Source organism: Mobula hypostoma, chromosome 10 (assembly GCF_963921235.1).
Source record: "Mobula hypostoma chromosome 10, sMobHyp1.1, whole genome shotgun sequence".
Classification (NCBI taxonomy): domain Eukaryota; kingdom Metazoa; phylum Chordata; class Chondrichthyes; order Myliobatiformes; family Myliobatidae; genus Mobula; species Mobula hypostoma.
This window is the reverse complement of record NC_086106.1, coordinates 101,837,955-101,861,630: the sequence shown is the minus strand read 5'-3', so window position 1 is coordinate 101,861,630 and position 23,676 is coordinate 101,837,955. Positions and strand designations below refer to the sequence as shown.

General features: G+C 40.9%; 1 protein-coding gene across 3 annotated transcripts in view; it reads right to left on the bottom strand.

The window, feature by feature from the left end:
* The window catches only part of thoc2 (THO complex 2), a 179,960-nt gene that overhangs the window by 35,941 nt on the left and 120,343 nt on the right, over positions 1–23,676 (bottom strand). For all 3 annotated transcript variants that reach the window (XM_063060950.1, XM_063060951.1, XM_063060952.1), the window contains 7 exons: positions 22,373–22,530; positions 22,157–22,285; positions 21,892–22,023; positions 20,384–20,568; positions 13,926–14,110; positions 4,167–4,269; positions 2,038–2,486 (listed from right to left, as the gene is read on the bottom strand). In XM_063060950.1, the coding sequence (XP_062917020.1) occupies positions 2,038–2,486; positions 4,167–4,269; positions 13,926–14,110; positions 20,384–20,568; positions 21,892–22,023; positions 22,157–22,285; positions 22,373–22,530 (1,341 nt within the window). The remainder of the gene's footprint in view (positions 1–2,037; positions 2,487–4,166; positions 4,270–13,925; positions 14,111–20,383; positions 20,569–21,891; positions 22,024–22,156; positions 22,286–22,372; positions 22,531–23,676) is intronic.

Genomic DNA, 23,676 nt, shown 5'->3' with positions numbered 1-23,676 from the left:
TTTCAGGCCGAGACCCTTCGTCAGGACTAACTGAAGGAAGAGTGAGTAAGGGATTTGAAAGTTGGAGGGGGAGGGGAAGATCCAAAATGATAGGAGAAGACAGGAGGGGGAGGGATAGAGCCAAGAGCTGGACAGGTGATAGGCAAAAGGGGATACGAGAGGATCATGGGACAGGAGGTCCGGGAAGAAAGACCGGGGGGGGAGGGACCCAGAGGATGGGCAAGAGGTATATTCAGAGGGACAGAGGGAGAAAAAGGAGAGTGAGAGAAAGAATGTGTACATAAAAATAAGTAACAGATGGGGTACGAGGGGGAGGTGGGGCTTTAGCGGAAGTTAGAGAAGTCGATGTTCATGCCATCAGGTTGGAGGCTACCCAGACGGAATATAAGGTGTTGTTCCTCCAACCTGAGTGTGGCTTCATCTTTACAGTAGAGGAGGTCGTGGATAGACATGTCAGAATGGGAATGGGATGTGGCTCTTGGCTCTATCCTTCCCCCTCCTGTCTTCTCCTATCATTTTGGATCTTCCTCTCCCCCTCCAACTTTCAAATCCCTTACTCACTCTTCCTTCAGTTAGTCCTGACGAAGGGTCTCGGCCTGAAACGTCGACTGCACCTCTTCCTACAGATGCTGCCTGGCCTGCTGCGTTCACCAGCAACTTTTATGTGTGTTGCTTGAATTTCCAGCATCTGCAGAATTCCTGTTGTTTGCTGTCAAATTTTGGTTTGGTTTCAATCAACGAAGGACTATTAAGGGAGCCATTAACAGAAACATGAATGCCTCCTGATTACGACCATTTACTTATTTCAAATAAGTGATAAAGCTTTTAATTAACTTGCATTTGACATGCAAGTAATTAGTTATTAAATTGCACAAGAGTGATAAAGCTTCCATGTGGCAGTTCCTCCAGTGGGGGAACTCATTATGAAACCTTGCAAAGCTAAAGAAGCAACAAAGAACTTTGCCCCTTAGCGTTGCCCATGATAAAACCATAGAGAGGAAATGTTGGAGGGACAGTATTCAAGATGTAATGATGAAAAGAGAGAGAGAGAGAAAGTGTAAAATTATCAAAGAGCAGACCCCCAACCAACATTCATCCCTTTGGCTACCACCATTGGGTAGGTAATATATTTTCTGTTGATCCGGTTGCATGCTTGACTGCTTTACAATTGTAATTACACTGACAATGTTCTTAAGTGCCTGAGAAGCTTTAGAACATTGCAAGATAAAAACTAAAATTAAAATTATTATTTTTTTAAATTTAGAAGCCATTGAGGCAGGAACTATTGCAACACTTAAGAGGCATTTAGATCTGAACTGAACTGAATATGCTGCACTGGTTTGGTATTTTATATTCTGTGTTTTTCCACCCCTTTTTTTGCCGTTTGCATGATTTGTTCTTTTTTTGCATGTTGGGTGGTTTGACGTTTTTCTTTGAACGGGTTCCATGGTTTTCTTTCATTGTTTCATGGCTGTCTGGGAAGACGAACCTCAAGGTTGTATACAGCATACATACTTTGATAAATAAATGCAGTTTGAATCGGTGAGGGTCAGGGGCTTGGAACAGGCAACTGGGAATAGAAGGGTGGATGCTGCAGTCAGTATGGACCAAATGGGCCAAGTAACCTGTTTCCATGCTGTATTTCCCTATGATTCTACTGTTCTACGAGTTAGAATGTGCCAACTTCTGAATGACCTGCTTCTGATTTTATGTCATTCCTTACTATTCCTTTTGTATTTTCAACTGCTTCAAGCAAATGGAAAAACTGATTTTCATCTCATAATTTGTTTTCAATTAACAAATAAATCTCTGCTCATGAACAATTTGAAATAGCTTCTAAATCATTAAACACAACTCTGAAAATTTTCATAGACCCATTGGTGTAATTACTGGAGAAAAACTTAACTTTGGCAAAGTATGCTTGTTCCTTTCTTAAATGCCTACTTTGTCGGTTGAAACAGGACTAAATAATTTATATCTTCAAGTTCTTCTCATAAAAAAGAAAATGAAACAGAATATATTGTCTTACTATCTTACCCCTATCAGTTTCTGAAGATTCAGATCGTGGAACTGGGGACTTCAAGGACCCAGCAGAGGCCGATTTTTCTCCTTTAGTGCCTGTGTGACTTTCTTTGGATTTGGCTTCCTTTAGTGCATCTCTCTCCTTGGATTGCTCCTTTTCTTTCTCCTTTTCCGAGTGTGATTTTGCTTCAGCACTGCTCGATGTCAACCTGGATTTGTCTTCTTTTGCTGTCTTCTCATCCTTCCTGATCTTCTCTTTCTCTTTGTCTGCTTTTGGTGTTTTTTCCTTGGTCTCGCGTATTTTTTCATCTTTATTCATTCGTTCTTCTTTTGATTTCTCCTTTACTTCTTTAGCTGTTGCTTTAGCCTCTGGAGGAACAGCTGGGGTTGCCTTATCTTTTTTATCCTTGTCTTTTTCCTTCCCACTTTTTTCTTTCTCTTCCTTCTCTTTTGTAACTTTGTTGCTGGAAAAGAATATGAAGCCCAAAATGTTTTATTTTATATGTAGGATGAGAACATATGCAGAATCATATGACTCGCGTTCTAAGTAAATCACATTTCAAGGTATGCTACTATTCACAGAGAGCACTGTATAATATAAACTTACTATAGAGACAAAATATATTTTAACAAAAGTCCAAAGCCAGTAAAGATATTCAAATTTCCTAGCATTAGGAAAAGGCAAACATATTTTTACAAGCTTTTGCCAGCATCATCAAGTGATGCTGATGGATGGGTCTTGCTAATACACTAAATTACATGAGAAGTTATCCATAAAGTTAAGTAGTCATTGAATTTTGCCAATTAACTTTCAAATGCGCTTATAACTTGAGGACCATAGCCCATGACTTCAATATCAAACCTGGAAATGGCTTATTATGCTATCGTCTTTCATAGCCAAAGACTCAAGAAATATCCTCCTCTCTGTTTGGTCTTATATACAAAACAAATTAGTAAAGTGGGCAGCTCTAGAAGCCATCCTGGACAATATCACTCCTTAGCCAACAGGGAATTTACCAGTTCAAATGGCATTCATTTTCAATGTAATTCACAAATGTTATAAAGTATTTGAGAGTCAACAGCGATTCACTTAAAACAAATCATGACTGATTATTTTGAATTTTGCAATAACTAAGGTTAATGAAGGAATGCAGTAGATGATGCTGACATGGATTTTCAAAAGGAGTTATATAAAGTTGCACACAAAAAGCCAGCAACCAGAATTCAGACCAATGAAATTAAAGGGTCAGCAGCAACACAGATAAAACATTAGCTAAAAGACTGAAGCAAGATCACATAAACTGGTATTTTCATACTTTTAGCCAGACTGCTGAAGTATACCCGATCGAGATCCATTCTGCCACCATGGTTTTTTCAACATAAATTAATTGGTTTGGATGTGGAGAGTTTCCAGATTTGTAGCTGACATCAAGTTTGTAAGTGTGATAGATCTTGTAGTGTCTTACTATCCATTTCAAAATAACATGGATGGACTAATACAAGATGATATTTACTAACTGAAATAGAACATTAAGGCAAAAAGAACAAGGAAAGGCACCAAAGATTAAATGGCACAGTTCTAAATGTATAAAATTTATAATATTTTGAAACAGTGAGGATTGATTGAAAGTAAAGCACTCAGGATCATGAGATTCGAGACATAGATGACTAAGAAGCACATAAATTCTGTTGAATTTGTTCAAAATAATGTGCACCCTAAAATTCCAGTTAAAGTTAGAATGCAGAAGCTGGAGTTAGTCTCCCTGGAGCCAACAAAAGTTGAGAGATAATATTCATGGAGATGATCAGGATTTTTTCTTTTTTCAGTAAGTTAAACACAAAGAAACAGCTCCTATTAGCAAAGTCTAGGAAAAAGTACAATGAGAATAAGAAAAAAAATCTTTACTCAGAAAACAGTTATAACCTGAAATTTGCTAGTTGTCCAATACGTGAAGAAAGGGATAAGGGCTTGAGAGAAAACATTTTGCAGTAAAACTGGAAAGACAAGGAAAATGGGACTGATTGATTTATTTGGATCCAATTTGTATCCTTCTCATATTGTAACAATCGTAAAAATTCAATGACCATCTATCCATCATACATTTAGAACTTTCAACATGCAGACAGGAAGGCCAAATTCTTACCTATTTATAGAATTGGTTCCATTACTGGCCATAACTTTGGGTATTGTATTAGCTGCTTTGTTAGTAACTTTAATAGCACTCTGAGATTTCTCCTTCAATTTATCTGTTAAAAAGAAAAGAGACTTTAAAACTCGCTCCATTCCTTTAAGGAACTTCCTGTGGGTCTATTCAAAAAAATATTATTAAAGGTGTACTAATGCTTACAACATTTAATGTATAACAATAATAACAATTAAAGCAAAACTGAATTTTACAAAAGATCTATGACCTGGACTTTGTTCTCAATGATATAGTAACAGGCCTCGTGTGATTTCTTTGAATTCCATTCTCCAAGAATTAGTAATCCATGGCAATGCAAGTCCTCTTTCTGACAGTAGTAACTAACTTGTCAGGTTAAAGAGATCACTGATCCTCAGCAAAGTTGCTTCGCATTAAATCATCATATTAAAGAATCCTTATAGACAATGAAAGCAGGAAAAGCATAAATTTAGCTAATGTTTTAAACATTTACAAAAGATGCACATGATGACAGCAAAAATTCAAACACCAAACTTGAAACTAAAATCGAAAAGAATACAAAATAAAGCCAGATTTATTTTGGTGCACAGAACTGACTATGCTATAATTGAAGGCAAGAACACAATCAACAAAAAGATGTATAATTACAGACTACGGAATCTGCCATCTCCAAAGGTGGCAGGCATGGACAGCTCCAGACCGTGATCCTTACTGCCAACCTCAATGATTCTAACGATCCTGAGCAGATTCAGAAGGCAGACTCCACCGCCATCAATGGGGGTTCCAACCACCACGGACATCTTCAAAGTGCTGATTGCGCAACGTCCAACTCCAACTCCAGCCTTGACCAACAGCACCCAAGGCCGAGACTTCATGTGCTACTGCTGGAACCCGTCTCCCCTTCCCCCACAACCACTCTGCAATCCCGTGTCTCTCGGGTCCCACCAACAGCTCTCGGGTCCTCGCAGACTCCATCTTCCACTTAACCCACCTTCCATGAGCAGCCTCCTCTCTCCTCTGACACTACCAACCCCCTTTCTCCCTCTGATCTCAGCTCCCATTCGTGCCAGGTCTTCACTATCCCCTCCGAACTTTTATCTGCATCCGTTGACTCAGTTTTAACTCCCCAGTTCAGTCGCTTCCTATCTACATCTGTGACACTTCACACGCTCTTGATTTTCTCAATGATTTCAAGTTTCTTGAACCCGATCATCTTAGTTTCACTATGGATGCCCAGTCCCTATACACCTCCATCACCCACCAGGAAAGCCTCAAAGTTCTCCGTTTCTTTCCAGACACCAGACCCAACCAGTTCCCCTCCACCACCACACTCCTCCGTACTGCGGAACATCCTAACTCTCAACAATTTCTCCTTCGGCTCCTCCCAATCCTTCAAACAAAAGGTGTAGCCATGGGCGCTCACACGAGTCCCAGCTATGCCTGCCTTTTTGTCGGCTACATGGAACAGTCTATGTTCCAAGTCCACACTGGTATCACTCCCCAACTTTTCTACGCAACATCGACAACTGCATTGGTGCTGCTTCCTGCACCCATGGGGAGCTCATCGACTTCATCAACTTTGCCTCCAACTTCCACCCTGCCCTCAAATTTACATGGCCCCCTTCCGACACATCCCTCGCCTTTCCTGTATAGTATGAATAGTATGAATGGCAGCTAGGCTTCACTACCAGATGAACTCAACGCCTTCTATGTCTGCTTTGAAAGGGAGAACACAACTACAGCTGTGAAGATCCCTGCTGCACCTGATGACCCTGTGATCTCCGTCTCAGAGGCTGATGTTAGGCTGTCTTTAAACAGAGTGAACCCTTGCAAAGCAGAAGGTCCCGATGGAGTAGCTGGTAAGGATCTGAAAACCTGTGCCAACCAACTAGCAGGAGTACTCAGGGACATTTTCAATCTGTCACTGCTAGGAGAAGTTCCCACTTGCTTCAAAAAGGCAACAATTATACTAGCGCCAAAGAAGAATAATGTGGGTTGCCTTAACGACTATCACCTGGTAGCACTCATATCAACAGTGATGAAATGCTTTGAGAGGTTGGTTATGACTAGACTGAACTCCTGCCTCAGCAAGGACCTGCACCCATTGCAATTTGCCTATCGTCACAATAGGTCAACAGCAGACGCAATCTCCATGGCTTTTCACACGGCTTTAGATCACCTAGACAACACAAACATCTATGTCAGGAAGCTGTTCATCAATTATAGCTCAGCATTTAATACGATCATTCCCACAGTCCTGATTGAGAAGTTGCAGAACCTGGGCCTCTGTACTCCCCCTTCATAATTGGATCCTCGACTTCCTAACCAGAAGACCACAATCTGTGCGGATTGGTGATAACATATCCTCCTCGCTGACAATCAACACTGGCACATCCCAGGGGTGTGTGCTTAGCCCACTGTTCTACTCTCTCTACACATGACTGTGTGGCTAGGCATAGCTCAAACACCATCTATAAATTTGCTGACAATACAACCATCGTTGGTAGAATATCAGGTGGTGACGAGAGGGTGTACAGGAGTGAGTATGCCAACTAGTGGAGTGGTGCCGCAGCAACAACCTGGCACTCAACATCAGTAAGACGGAAGAGCTGATTGTGGACTTCAGGAAGGGCAAGACGAAGAAAAACGTACCAATCCTCATAGAGGGATCAGAAGTGGAGAGAGTGAGCAACTTCAGGTTCCTGGGTGTCAAGATCTCTGAGGATCTAACCTGGTCCCAACACATTGATGTAGTCATAAAGAAGGCAAGACAGCGGCTATATGTTATTAAGAGTTTGAAGCGATTTGGCATGTCAACAAATATACTCAAAAACTTCTACAGTTGTACTGTGGAGAGCATTCTGATAGGCTGCATCACTGTCAGGTATGGAGGGGCTACTGCATAGAACCAAAAGAAGCTGCAGAAGGTTGTAAATCTAGTCAGCTCCATCTTGGGCACTAGCCTACAAAGTACTCAGGACATCATTAGGGAGCGGTGTCTCAGAAAGGCAGCGTCCATTATTAAAGACCTCCAGCACCCAGGGCATGCCCTTTTCTCACTGTTATCATCGGGGAGGAGATACAGAAGCCTGAAGGCACACACTCAGTGATTCAGGAACAACTTCTTCCCCTCTTCTATCCGATTCCTGAATGGACTTTGAAGCTTTGGACACTACCTCACTTTTTTAAACATACGGTATTTCTGTTTTTGCACATTTTTTAATAATCTATTCAATATACGTAATTGATTTACTTGTTTATTACTGTTTTTTTTATTTTCTCTCTGCTAGATTATGTATTGCACTGAACTGTTGCTGCTAAGTTAACAAATTTCTCATCACATGCCGATGATAATAAACCTGATTCTGATTCTGTCTCTATCTCTGCAGACAGCTTATCCACTGATATCTATTATAAACCCACTGACTCTCACAGCTACCTGGATGATACCTCTTCCCACCCTGTTACTTGTAAAAATACTATCCCCTTCTCCCAATTCCTCCGTCTCCACAGCATCTACTCTCAGGATGAGGCTTTTCATAGAAACATAGAAAAATAGGTGCAGGAGTAGGCCATTCGGCCCTTCGAGCCTGCACCGTCATTTATTATGATCATGGCTGATCATCCAACTCAGAACCCTGCACCAGCCTTCCCTCCATACCCCCGATCCCCGTAGCCACAAGGGCCATATCTAACTCCCTCTTAAATATAGCCAATGAACTGGCCTCAACTGTTTCCTGTGGCAGAGAATTCCACAGATTCACCACTCTCTGTGTGAAGAAGTTTTTCCTCATCTCGGTCCTAAAAGGCTTCCCCTTTATCCTCAAACTGTGACCCCTCGTTCTGGACTTCCCCAACATCGGGAACAATCTTCCTGCATCTAGCCTGTCCAATCCCTTTAGGATTTTATACGTTTCAATCAGATCCCCCCTCAATCTTCTAAATTCCAACGAGTACAAGCCTAGTAAGTCTTTCTTCATATGAAAGTCCTGCCATCCCAGGAATCAATCTGGTGAACCTTCTTTGTACCTCCTCTATGGCAAGGATGTCTTTCCTCAGATTAGGGGACCAAAACTGCACACAATACTCCAGGTGTGGTCTCACCAAGGCCTTGTACAACTGTAGTAGTACCTCCTTGCTCCTGTACTCGAATCCTTTCGCTATAAATGCCAGCATACCATTCGCCTTTTTCACTGCCTGCTGTACCTACATGCCCACCTTCAATGACTGGTGTATAATGACACCCAGGTCTCGTTGCACCTCCCCTTTTCCTAATCGGCCACCATTCAGATAATAATCTGTTTTCCTATTTTTGCCACCAAAGTGGATAACTTCACATTTATCCACATTAAATTGCATCTGCCATGAATTTGCCCACTCACCCAACCTATCCAAGTCACCCTGCATCCTCTTAGCATCCTCCTCACAGTTAACACTGCCGCCCAGCTTCGTGTCATCCGCAAACTTGGAGATGCTGCATTTAATTCCCTCATCCAAGTCATTAATATATATTGTAAACAACTCGGGTCCCAGCACTGAGCCTTGCGGTACCCCACGAGTCACTGCCTGCCATTCTGAAAAGGTCCTGTTTATTCCCACTCTTTGCTTCCTGTCTGCTAACCAATTCTCTATCCACATCAATACCTTACCCCCAATACCGTGTGCTTTAAGTTTGCACACTAATCTCCTGTGTGGGACCTTGTCAAAAGCCTTTTGAAGATCCAAATATACCACATCCACTGGTTCTCCCCTATCCACTCTACTAGTTACATCCTCAAAAAATTCTATGAGATTCGTCAGATATGATTTTCCTTTCACAAATCCATGCTGACTTTGTCCGATGATTTCACCGCTTTCCAAATGTGCTGTTATCACATCTTTGATAACTGACTCTAGCATTTTCCCCACCACCGACGTTAGGCTAACCAGTCTATAATTCCCCGGTTTCTCTCTCCCTCCTTTTTTAAAAAGTGGGGTTACATTAGCCACCTTCCAATCCTCAGGAACTAGTCCAGAATCTAACGAGTTTTGAAAAATTATCACTAATGCATCCACTATTTCTTGGGCTACTTCCTTAAGCACTCTGGGATGCAGACCATCTGGCCCTGGGGATTTATCTGCCTTTAATCCCTTCAATTTACCTAACACCACTTCCCTACTGACATGTATTTCGTTCAGTTTCTCCATCTCACTGGACCCTCTGTCCCCTACTATTTCTGGAAGATTATTTATGTCCTCCTTAGTGAAGACAGAACCAAAGTAATTATTCAATTGGTCTGCCATGTCCTTGCTCCCCATAATCAATTCACCTATTTCTGTCTGTAGGGGACCTACATTTGTCTTTACCAGTCTTTTCATTCCAGAACTAAGGGCTTCTTCCACCACCAATACTGCCCTTAACCACATGTCTTCCATTTCATAAGAACATAAGAAATAGGAGCAAGAGTAGGCCATCTGGCCCGTCGGGTATGCTCCACCATTCAGTAAGATCATGGCTAATCGGGCCATGGACTCACCTCCAGCTGCCTGCTTTTTCTCCATAACCCTTAATTCCCCTACTATGCAAAAATCTATCCAACCTTGTCTCAAGTATATTTACTGTGGTAGCCTCCGCTACTTCATTGGGCAGAGATTTTCACAGATTTACTGCTCTCTGGGAAAAGCAGTTCCTCCTCATCTCCATCCTAAATCTACTCCCCAAATCTCAAGGATATGTTCCCTAGTTCTAGTCTCACCTATCAGTGGAAACAAATTTCCTGCTTCTATCTTATCTATCCCTTTCATAATTTTATGTTTCAATAAGATCTCCTCTTTCTTCTGAATTCCAGCGAGTACAGTCCCAGGCGACTCAATCTCTCCTCACAGTCTGAACCCCGCCCCCCCCCCCAGTCTCTGCAATCAACCCGATGAATCTCCTCTGCACAGCCTCCAAAGCCAGTATATCCTTCCTTAAGTAAGGAAAACAGAATGGCATGCAGTACTCCAGGTACAGCCTCACCAATACCCTGTACAGTTGCAGCAAAACTGTTAAATTCAATCCCTCTAGCAATGAAGGCCAATATTGTATTTGCCTTCTTGATAGCCTGCTGCCACCTGCAAACCAACCTTTTGATTCATGCACAAGTACTCCAAAGTCCCTCCACACAGCAGCATGCTGCAATTCTTTACTATTTAAATAATAATAATCTTATCTTCCATTTTTCCTTCCAAAGTGGATGACCTCACATTTAGCAACATTGTACTCCATCCCCCAGACCCTTGCCCACTCACTTAACCTATCCATATCTCTGCAGACTCTCTGTATCTTCTGCACAATTTTCTTTCCCACTCAATGTAGTGTCACCAGCAAGCTTAGATACACTACACTTGGTCCTCTTCCAGATTGTTAATGTAAATCGTGAACGGTTGCGGGCCCAGCACTGACCCCTGTGGCGCACTGCTTATCACTGATTGCCAACCAGAGTAACACCCATGTCTCCCAATCTTCTGCTTTCTATTAGTTAACCAATCCTCTATCCATGCTAACACATCACCCCCAACTCTATGTATCCTTATCTTATGGATAAGTCTTTTATGCTGCACCTTATTGAACGTCTTCTGGAAATTTCACACACGTCTGCCCTCACCTCATCCTCCTGCCACCCCAGCAAGGATAGAGATCCACTTGTCCTCAACTGCCACCCCACCAGCCTCTGCGTCCCAAACATAATTCTCTGTGACTTCCGCCATCTCCAACAGGAACCCACCACCAAGCATATCTTCTCGCCCTATTTTCTGCTTTCCACAGGAATCACTCCCTATGTGACTCCCTTCTACCTTGTCCATTCATCCCTCTCCACTGATCTCCCTCCTAGCACTTTGCCTTGCAAGCTGAACAAGTGCTATACTTGCCCCTACACCTCCTCCCTCGCTATCATTCAGGGCCTCAAACAGACCATAAGACAAAGAAGCAGAAGTAGGCCATTCGGCCCATCGAGTCTGCTCCGCCATTTTATCATGAGCTGATCCATTTTCTCCTATTTAGTCCCACTCCCCTGCCTTCTCACCATAACCTTTGATGCCCTGGCTACTCAGATACCTATCAATCTCTGCCTTAAATACACCCAATGACTTGGCCTCCACTGCTGCCCGTCCAGGTGAGGTGAGGTGAAGTGAAGTGAAGGTGAAGTGAAGTGAAGGTGAGGTGAAGCAAAGGTGAGGTGAAGCATCTCCCAATCTACCTCGGATCTTACTGATATACAGGGGGCCACAACAGGAGCACCAAATACAATAGATGACCCCAAAAGACTTGCACCTTCACCTGCAAGTTTGTTGGGGTCATCTACTGAATCTGGTGCTCCTGCTGTGGCCTCCTGTCAGTGAGACCCGACATCGATTGGGAGACCACTTCGCTGAGCACCTACGCTCTGTCTGCCAGAAAAAAGCGACATCTCCCATTGGCCACCGATTTGAATTCCACTTCTTATTCCCATACCAACGTGTCAATGCATGGCCTCCTCTATTATCGTGATGACGCCACACTCAGGTTGGAGAAGCGTCACCTTATATTCTGTCTGGGTGTGTCTCCAACCTGATGGCACGAATATCAATTTCTCGAACTTCCAGTGATGTCCTCACTCCTTCACCATTCCCTATTCCCATTTCCCTCTCACCATACCTCCTTACCTGCCCATCACCTCCCTCTGGTGCCCCTCCCCCTTTTCTTTCCTCCATGGCCTTCTGTCATCTCCTATCAGATTCGCCCTTCTCCAGCCCTGTATCTCTTTCACCAATCAACTTCTCTGCTCGTTACTTTACCCCCCACCCAGTTTCACCTATAACCTTGTGTTTCTTCCTTCCCGCACCCACCCGCCTTACTCTTGACTCCATCTTTTTTTCTCCAGTCCTGATGAAGTGTCTGGGCCTGAAACATCCACTGTACTCTTTTCCATAGATGCTGCCTGGCCTGCTGAGTTCCTCCAGCATTTTTTGTGTGCTGCTTGGATTTCCAGCATCTGCAGATTTTCTCTTGTTTATGTATAATTTCTGTCTGATTATTTTATAGCACTTGATAAGTAAATATCTACAAGTAACTTGTAATTTCCTGTAACCATTTGTAATTCATGAGCTCTCACTGATGGTGGTGAGGGAAGATAAGATATAGCACAGCATGTGGAGGACTGCTGAATCACAATACGAATGAAGCATGGAGAGAAGCACCAAAGTTGCTGACAATTTTATAGTTTGATATATACACAGTGAACCTGATAAATCCACGATCATTACAAATTCCTATCCCAAATACTGATAAAGTAAAGCTGCAATTACAAGGGAGTGAACAGTGGTGAATAATTCTTGCCCCAGGCTTATAGCTCCAGCTACCTCAGTTCAAGTTGCTCTTGAGTACTGTTTGAGTGGAGTTTGCCCATTTCCCCATGACCGTGTGCATTTCTTCCACCTGCTCCAGTTACTTCCCATAATGTTCCCCCGTGTACTTCAGTGAAGTGAACCATGTATAGTTAACTATGTTGCAGAGCTACAGAGAAAGAGAGATATGAGACTAGCAGTATGAATGCAACTGGACAGTGATCTTTCCCCGCCCACGAAAGAGAGCTTGCCCCTGCTGGATTATCAGAAGGATGGGCTAGGAAATCAAATCTGGACCACTTGTGTTCTCCATATCCAAGGATATACAGTAAAACCCTAATTCTGATACCACTAAATAAAAATTTTAAAAAACACTGTAGATGCTAGAAATATTTACTGCAACTCATGGAAGTACTCAGCATATCAAATACCATCTGTAGAAAGAGAAACAACAGATTTCAGGTTGGTGACCCATTGTCAGAATTCCTCCTGACGAAAGAGCTTCCATCTGAAACATTAACTGCTTCTCTTTCCAGAGATATTGTCTGAAGTGCTGAGTATTTCCAGTACTTTGTGCTTTCATAGGCAGAAACCAAACTGGATATATTAGATGAAATTTTAATCACAATTAAAGATTCCTTAGCTGACATCAGTCAGAGCTATACCCCAATGTTTTAAAGTTCACTTTGCATTCATAGGGAAGTCTTTACCAACTATTTAACTTTTTAAATAAGCAATCGAGGGGCAATTTATTGAAAAATCTCAGATTCTAAAGCACAATTAAATCAGAAGTATATTGAAAGCAAAGTTAACAATGAAATAATGTGTGAGAGACCATCAAATTGAATTCAACTTGAAAGATCTGATTTGGTGTCTGAATGGGACAAAATAATTGAGTCTCTGGAAGGTGAGTGATCTGCAACTTAATTCCATATTATTGTATTTGTCCTCTTAGTTATTCACCATCAGCATGAGCAAGTTACAGTAAAAATAATAAACTAACCCTAAACATTTTAAATTGTTATTTATTTTTATTCCTTAATTATTTTTGTTCCTTGCTCCTTAAGACAACATTTAATTTTGCTGGAGTTCATTGTAAAATGACAGTAAAGCACCATTTTAAACTAATGCATTTAAAAATGAATACTGCCACTTTTGAAGAACTCTACAGTTAATCCTCATCCTGCCTTTGTCTTCATCCGCACAAACGCATTTTTCCAGCAAGGATTGCTGGATTACAAGCAAAAGCCTGTCTGATTCTTCACTCCTCAATAATACATTATTACCAAGGCCTTCACTGAGTTAATTGCACATCACTGAATTCTTACACTATTAATCCTAAAAAGGTGATTAGTTGCAACGCATGTTGGAAATACAGAAAAAAACTTTTCTCACCAGTTTCCTCATTTGTGCCTTCTTCAGCTTTGGCTGCATTGGTGGATGCTGCAGCAGGCTGCGTGACTGTGCCTGGTCCATTCTGAACAGTTGCAGGTGTTGCACTTCTTGCTGGTGGATCCTTGTGATGAAATTCATTCTCAGGGACCATGTATGGTTTCCTACTTTTCAACTGGCCAGAATAGCTGCAAGTCGCACAGAGTGTTAAGCACAGAAAACAAATCTTGGAAGACAGCTACAGTTTAATTTTAAAACATTAGATAAAGTGAACTGAGCAGCTAAAAACTGAACAACTAAAACTAAATATCTTGGGAGTTGGTAAGCGTTCAATGAAATTGATTTTCAATCAACATATAAAGGAATTGTATCTAAAATACAATTCTTTTCTTAAAAGGGATTGTAACAGCTTTCAATCTTTTCAAAATTCCCAGTGGTTCTGCAATACAGCGGTTCCATAACCGTCTTTTCTCAAATTCACATTGAACATGTATCACAAATCAATCCCATTCTTCCACAATTTTCCCTGTAATTTATTCTTCCCACATTCCCATCAACTCTCCTAAGATTCTACCATTGATTAAGCACAAGGGGTAATTTACAGCAGCCTAATAGCTTACCAACCTATCAACTAACTGATGGAGGATCAAAATTAACGGAAACCAAAAACAAGAACAATCAATTCAAGACAGGTTCAGATTGAACACGTTTTCACCAAAATGATCAAAACAGACTGGTCTTCACTGTACAGAAATGTCCCAGGCTAATTTATTGTTATTACAAACTGCATGAATAATCTTATCGAATGACCCACAGTTAACACAATTTAGAAACATAGATCAAGATAGATGCAGGGATGCTCAAACTAATTCATGTAAAACATTATAATTAATCCTGAATCAGATGGTCTACTGAAAAAAAATTTACTAAACTGCAAATAGTTTATTGAAAGAAAGGGGAGAAAGAGGGGAACCAGGTGATAGCCAGACGAAGAGAAGAGGCAAGAGGCCAGGGTGGAGAATAGAAGAGGGAAGGGTAAGGGGAAAAAATTACCAGAAGTTGGAGAAATCGGTGTTCATGCCATTAGGTTGGAGGTCACCTACATAGATGAGGTGCTGCTCCTCCACCCTGTGAGTGGCTTCATCATGTTAAAAGAGGCGGCCATGGAACAACTTATCAGAACAGGAATGGGATAGGAATTAAAATGGTTTGCCACTGGGAATTTCCTCTTTTGGCAGATGGAGCGGAGGTGTTCAACAAAGCAGTCCCCCAATTTATGTCAGGTTTCACCAACGTGGAGGAGGCTGCATTGGGAGCTTCAGATTCAACAGATGACCCCCCAACAGATTCGCAAGTGAAGTGTTGCCTCACCTGGAAGGGCTGCTTATGGCCCTGAATTGAGGTGAGGAAGGCGGTGAATGGGCAGGTGTGTAGCATATCTTTCGATCGCAAAGATATGTGCCAGGAGGGCGATTAGTGAGGAGGGATGAATAGGCAACAGAATCACAGAAGAAGCAAAGCCTGCAGAAAGGAGGAGGTGGGGGTGGGAAGTAAAATGCATTTGGTGGTAGGAAACTGTTCAACTTGGTGAAAGATGTGGAAAATGATAAAGTTGGATGCAGAGGCTCATGGGATGGTCGGCAAGGACAAGAAGAACTCAAGGTGTTGGGAAGATGGGGTGAGCGCAGATGTCCAGGAAATGTGAGAGATGCAGATGAGGACTGCATCAATGGTGGAGGAAGGAAAACCCCATTCTTTGAAGGAAGAGGATATCTCCTAAGTCCTGGAAAGTCACATCCTGGGAACAGATGCAACTGAAACAAAGTAGCTGAGAAAAGAGAACAGCAATTTTATAGGCCATTCACTGCCTTCCTCACCTCACTTCAGGTTAATAAAAGGCGTCGGTAGACAGTTAGTCTCCAGAGATAGAGACACTGATCAAGAAAGGGAGAGAACAGTCAGAAATGGACCAAGTGAAATTAAGGGCAGGGTGAAGTTGGTGACAAAGTTGATGAAATGGATGCGTTCAGCAAAAGTGTATGAAGTAGCACCAGTGCAGTCACCAATGTAGCACAGAAAGAGTTGGGGAGCATTACCAGGGAAGGCTTGTAACATGGACTGCTCCAAGTAGCCAACGAAAAGGCAAGCACAGCTCAGGACCATGGCTACCCCTTGAGTTTGAAGAAAGTAGGAGGATCCAAAAGAGAAATTGTTGAAGATGAGTACCAGCTCTGCCAGATGGAGGAGGGTGGTGATGGAGGGGAACTGGTTGGGTCTTTTGTAGAGAAGAAGCAGAGAAATTAATGCCTTCTTGATAGGGGATAGAAGTGTATTGGGACTGGACATCCACAGTGAATATAAAGTAGTCAGGGCTAGGAAATTGGAAGTTGTTAAGATTGAGAGCATGTCAAGTGTCATGGATGTAGGTGTGAAGGGACTGTACCAAGGAGGATAGAATGGAGGTGAGATAGGCGGATATGAGTTCAATGGAGCAAGAGCAGGAAAAAGACAAAGGGGTTATGCAGACAGCCCGGTTCACGGATCTTGGGTATGAGGTAGAAACAAGCAGCGTGAGGTAAGGGAACTATGAGGTTGATGGTACCAGAAGTTAGAGAAACCAATATACCATCAGATTGGAGGCTACCCAGGGTGAATAGGAGCTGTTGCTCCTCCAACCTGAGCATAGCCTCATTGTGGCAATTGAGGCCATGGACAGAAATGTCAGAATGAGAAAGGGAAATCGAATTGGAATGAGTGGCCACCTGGAGATCTTGCCTTTTGAGGTGCTTAATGCAGCAGCCTCCAAATCTATGTAGGGCCTCACCGATATAGAGAAGGCAGTACCAGGAGCTCTGAATAGATGACCCCATCAGATTTGACAAGTACTACAATTGCCCTCTACACCTCCTCCCTTACCACAAATTCAGGGCAAAACACATGGTCTCATCTATTACTGCCAGCTTTCACTCCTTCTTCTTCCCCCACCATCTTATTCTGGCTTCTGCCCTCTTCAATCCCAGTCTCAATGAAGGGTCATGGCCCGAAACAGCTGTTTTTCCCGTCCAAAAATACTTTTTAAATAAGTAGACATAAAAAGAATCGATATAGTCTTCTGTCCACTCTACCCCCCCACCCCACTATGAATTCAATCAACTGAAAATAGCGGCCAAGCTTACATGGTAAAAATGTAACAGCTCTCCAGCACCTCAACAGAGTACAAGAGTTGTTCACCAGTCTCAGCAACATCCTTATGAGCTTTTCTACACCCGTGCCAGCTTAAGTACCTCAGTCCTATAGCTAAGCAAATAGAACTGCACCAAGTATTCCAAGTCTCACCAGCATTGTGTACAATTGAAACATATGTCCCAACTGTTACGCTCAATGTTCTCAACAAAACACCCTCTTCATCACCCTACCTACTTGTAGTGCTGCTTTCAGGAAACCAAAAAAAACTTGCAAACCTAGTCATTGTCATTTACCATACAAGTTCTGCCCTAACTTCTCAAAATGCAACACTTTATACTCATAAAAGTTGCCATTCTTTGTGAGCTCAAAAGAATTATCAGCAGATTTTATCATGCATTGCCAACTATGATCTTCCCAACTGTCAGTCCGCACTTGCCTGGAAATCAAATGGAATTGTGTGGCTTGCATGCCCTGCTGCAGAACAATTCCATTGTCAACCTCAGCCAAAATTATTTCAATTTTGTAATCAGCAGAAATTTTGAAAGCTGCTCATTCAACATCAGTCTACTTTTAACAACAGGAAATCTTGCCATCTTGTTTGCATTTTTGAGCTTACAGTGGAACTTCTGAGTTGTGAAGTGTACTGGGATAACAGATGTCTTTGAAATGCAACCTTGACTGTTAACAGAAGTTAGGCTGAGCCTAAAAGGACCTTTTCATGATCTTCAGATGTTTAGTAAATATGAAACACTGTTTCAATTTTACAAAAGTATTGATTTTAACCTCAGTGCTTTTCTCTTAATCACCAACTGAAGTTAATTTCTTCACTTGAAAAACCAAAGGGCACACTATTCAAACTACATATATTAAAGGATAGGCTAAAATCAGGAAAGTGACAAGTGACACTAGTGCAGCAGCTCTTTTCAATATGGATTGCAGAAGATCAGAGTCCATGAAAATAATTTCACCACCTATCCCATTACATTGATAAATCAAAACATGAATCGTGGATTCCAATTTTAATCCTTTGGGGTTTTTTAGGTTAATGGTCAACAAGAGATTCTGTTTAAGCAACACACACAAAATGCTGGTGGAACGCAGCAGGCAAGGCAGCATCTATAGGAAGAAATACAGTCGATGTTTCGGATTGAGAAACGTCAACTGTATTTCTTCCTATAGATGCTGCCTGGCTTACTGCATTCCACCAGCATTTTGTGTGTGTTGCTTGAACTTCCAGCATCTGCAGATTTTCTCATGTTTAGAGATACTGTTTAATATTTTTGTATCCCGAGAATATTAAAATGATGGGAGAAAGCATATTTCTTCCAAATGAGATACAATTGAATTTTGTTACATTGTGTTAAGCCGCAATATCATGTTGATAAATTTTTAGTTCAAAACTGCATTCCATATTTCATTGTGTATTCGAAACCAACAATTCCATTAAAATTAGATTTACATTTACAAGATGCCTTTTATGTCTTTCAGGGTATCCCAAATACCTCAGAGCCAAAAATCTTTTATTTTTCAAAAAAGAGGACATTCACCATTTTAAATGTAGCAAAATCCCTGCAGCAAAATTGGGGCACTGCTAGTCCCAAGCAGCAATGTGAAAATTACCACATAATTTGTTTCTAAGTATTATTGTTTTGGGATAAATACCAGCCAGACAACCAGTGGTTATTCCTGCTTGTCTTCAAAATGGTGCAATTAAATTTTGTACATACACCTGAGTGCAAGTGGAAGCTCAGTTTAAGGTCTAAAAAACACCACTGAAAATGTAACAACACTAGTTCAGTACTGCACTGGATTTCCTGGGCTCAAATTGCTGCAGTGAGATTTGTACTTGACTAAAAACCTGCGAGAACCAATAACTGAGCAAGTCCTCATTTCCATTTTTAATGTTTTGTTTCTTGGTCATTAAAAAGTACATATCCTTAAGTAAAGTGCACTTAGTCATTATTTGTAAGCTAGTTGGAATTTCACACCTATGCATATTTTTTCCCTCGATAAACAATGCAGATTAAGCTTTTCATTTGAAATTATAGTTTTAAAAGACTCAGTGAGAAATCTGAAAATAGCACCTGGTCAATAAGATTAACCAATTAAATTAGCATTGATTAATAAATTGTGCTACAAGTGATTGAAAATGGTGATGGAAAATAAAGCAGCACCATCTACAGGTGATCGAGGACTGCACTAATCACAATACAACTAAACGTTGAAGAATTCAGTAAGTCAGGATGCATCTGAAGGCAAAGGGATGGTCGGCACCTTCTATCAGGACCATCTAAATCCCAAACATTAGTCATCCGTTTGACTCCACAGATATTGGACAAACCGAGTTTCTCTAGCAGTTTGCTTTCTGCTGATTATTTCAGCATCTGCAGCCTCTAGTGTTTTCACAACTAAATATTTCCTTAACCAACCAGACAAACTGCTCAAGTTTATAACGTAAAACCAGAGAAAGAAGAGGTGATTACTCTGAATGAATTCTGTCTCCAATGAGATACAGAACACAGAGTAAGGTGAGAAAATGTTGATATTAAGACTAATGGGTCAGAGAACAACTTTTCTTAAAACAAAGTAATGACAATAATAAAAACCTGAAGAAATAAGGTGTCATATTTCCAACAATCGGTATTAAGTGGCATATTGGTCAAGCTTAGATTAGAACATTTAAATGTGAAATTAGTTGCAAACTTGCTAATAAATTTGATTGATGGATGAAACCAAAAACAAAATTACAAAGCTAATAGAGGAGCAGTGCATTTACAGCATATTCAATGTTCATATTAATTCAGTAACCACTCTATTGCAAGGTCACATTATGACATTTAAAATGGTGAATACCATTAACCTTCCTTACACACACAAAATGCCAGAGGAACTCAACAGGTCAGGCAGCATCAATGGAGGGGAAACAAACAGTCGACTTTTCTGGCCTGATGAAGAGTCTCTTCCCGAAATATCCACTGTTATGCCTTCCACTGATGCTTCCTGAACTGCTGAGTTCCACCAGCACCTTGTGTGTGTTGCTCAAGATTTCCAGCATCTGCAGAATCTCTTGTGTTATTAACCATAGCTGTTTTGGCTTCAATTTTGGGGCCATTTCACTAGATTTTCTAATATCATTACTTTAATACTAGCATTATTGAAAGTATAAATCCAAATTAAAGCCATTGAGGCTGGGGCTGATAAACCAAGACTAAACCTCAAAAGTATATTCCACTAAAATACTCTGCATTAAATCACATTCAACTTCACTTTGTTACCCCATAGCCAGAGCATAGAGATCAGGTCTCTTCTCTTTCTCTTCTTGGCAAATTTTATGCACTCTTCGCTCCAATGCTTGACCTAAATTCAATACTTTGGGGTACCAGGGGAGGACTTTCGTCAATACGATCAATATGTTCCGAATATGCACATACTCGCCAGTTTCAAGGCAGTGCACAGATGCCTGAAAGATAGTGAAAAACAATTACATGAACATCAAAACTGGTTCACATTCTTCGGATACAAAATGTAGCAGCACTTTTATATATCTACCCATACAGCAAGTTTTTTAGACGAACTACTGGAATGCCCTGAGAATCCTCAGCAAAAATAATTAAAATGCTGCAGCAATTTAAAAAAGGAATAACTAGTGAGATAAACACAAATAAGTCCAACCTTAAAAATTTTGCAATCAATAACCAAATCCAGTAATTGTTTAGATACACAGTACTTGTAATGAGGCAGTAAAACTCCCTGTCTGAATTGCCAATTCAAATTGCTTTTCTGAGTAGAAGCAATACTGCAAATATCGTTTCTATCATTATGTAAAATTGAACTTGAGCTCCGGGTTTAGATCATGCCACACTTTTGGTATATGAAGAACTTAGTCAGGACAATACACAGTCAGAAAAAAATACAATTGTAGATCAATAAACAAACATAGGCCCTGTACTGTGTGCCTTTGTTACATATTGCAGCCATCGTGCCAAAAAGACAAAATTCTGCCCATCTTTGTCTAGTTTTCACAAGAAGTAAATATCCAAATATTTCACATCATATTCAGGTAAAAGGGGCAATCACACAAGACAGACTAACCACACTTGAAATTTATTAATACAATGCAAGACACTCATGCTTGCAACAAAACAATCCACAGGCTCAAATCCAATAAATGTTCTACCAGAAATCCAGCCCTAGCACTACATGTCTAAAATATTAACTACATATAGTGCAACAACCAAAGTACTTAACCTCTTAACTAAGAGTTCAAGTGAAACTCAGTCTTTTCACAAATTCAGTTGACCAATGAAACTGTCCACTTGATATCATCCTTGCAAAACAGTAATCATATTAAACCATTGGTATGCTGGCCAATTTAAAAGATATCGTTAAAACTAGTTTAACCAGGAATTTGGGCTGTTGATTAATCATTACATGAAGAAAAGCATCAAAACAAACGCACAGAATTTCACTCACAGACTACTCCTTGCTTGGTCAAATATTTATTAACATGTCGGCAGATTAACATAACAATGCAACTTGCTTCCCAGGACTGCCTTAAAAAATATTAAGAGTTCATAACCATACTAAATTTGGACTGAAGACTGAACTGATCGCCATAAAAACCTCAGCTTTTGCTGCATCAAAGTATGTGCGATCTCTTTTTCAGTTGATGTCCCTCTCTTTTATCACAAATAACCCCAACTGCCACAGCCTGTTGCAACAATAGAGTTCATTACTACTGCCAGTTAAAAAGAAAAGGCAAAGAAGACAAAGCAAAGCTTACTTTGGTCAATTTGTAATGCCACTTATGTACAACATGTCTGAAATTTTCATAATCTAACTGGTCAGCTTTATTCCCTCCATCAAATCCACTTGCTCGCAAAATTGTGAGAAACCCTGGATAATTGCCACATTCCTGAGGGAGCAAAAGAAACAGAAAACGGTTAGACTGAGTCTCTTCCCCTGAGTGTTAAGGGAAAAAATGACATCATAAAACAAGAACGAAGCTGCAATGGCTTCTTGTATCCAAAACATAATTAAAATGTTACCTTATCATATATAGTTCTGTCACTGTGCCACCTGGTAACTGTCTCCAACATGCTGCAAAGAAATCTGCCGTAGCGACTAGCCTCATTTTCTGTGCAGCTTGCAACAGTGTATATAATGTCAGAGAAGACCTTAAAACAAAGTGAACAAATATTAAAATCTACATGGACAAAAGACAATTTACATATTTTTTGGAAAAAGAACATGAAGTGTTTTACCCGATCATAACACAGAAGTGTGGAAAAATTAGGCGTCTTCAACTGATGAACTAATTCCACAAACTTAGCACAGTAAACTGCATCTATGGCCGAGAAGATGCATCTTGGGAAGATGCACAGTTGAAGAAACTTTGTAATGGTCTCATTTTTGGTAGATTCTGAGGGAATTAAAACACAAGTATTTAGAAAAATGCTCTATGAAATAAAATCAAGACAGCTAAGTACGGCTATCAATATCAAAGTCCACATCATCATTTCAACTGTATACATGTATGCTACCAAATGAAACCTTCCTCCAGACCAAGTGCATACTATAGTATATTTAACTCATACACACAGAATAATATTGCCATAAATAAAGTAACAAATAATGAGGTGCATTTAGAAACAGGTTAAAAACTAAACAACATAATGCTGCTGGTGCTACAGACATGGTGAGAGCTTTGCATTGGTAGAGAGTTCGGTAGTCCCCCAACCTGGTGGAAGGAGCTGTATTCCCATCCTAGAAGTCCTTGTCCTAATGCTATGGTAACTCTTGTATAATGCAGGGCGTCAAAAAGATTGCTGGACAGATGGGAGGGATCACTGACAATGCTAAGGGTCTTGATAACGCAATGCTATTGGTAAGTATCTCAAATGAGAGACCCCCAATGATCTCCTCAGCAGTCCTATGCCTTGCAAATCCTGCGCCAGATGGTGATACAGCTGGTCAGTACACTCTCAATCGTGCTCCTGTAAAAAGTGGTTAGAATAGGGTGGAGGAGCAGAGCCTCGCTTGCCTCAATCTCCTCAAAAAGTGGAGATGCTGCTGTGCTTTCTTGACTAAAGAGGTGGTGTTGAGGGACCAGGTGAGATCATCCATTATGTGCACTCCCATAAACTTGGTGCTCCTAATTCTGTCCATGGAGGAGCCATTTACATGCTGTGAGATGTGGTCAGTCTGCACCTTCCCGAAGACCACAATCATTACATTGCGACTCAAGTTGCTGTACTTGTACCATTCTGCAGGCGTATCACCTTCTCACTGTACGCCACCTTGGTAACGAAGAAACCAACCATTGTCTCATCCGCAAACTTGTTGATCTGGTCAGAACTGGATCGAGCAGTACAGTTGTACGTCATCGGCATGAACAGTAGCAGGCTTACCACAAAGAATAAGAGTACGAACAGAAATGTGTGGTCTTAGTTGGGGTGCTTCCCATCCTCAACATTTATCGATTTGGTCAAAAATAATTTTAAAAATGAGCAATTACGCAATATTAAAACATTACTTGTTTTTCTTTGTTCAGTATATCACAGTTAAT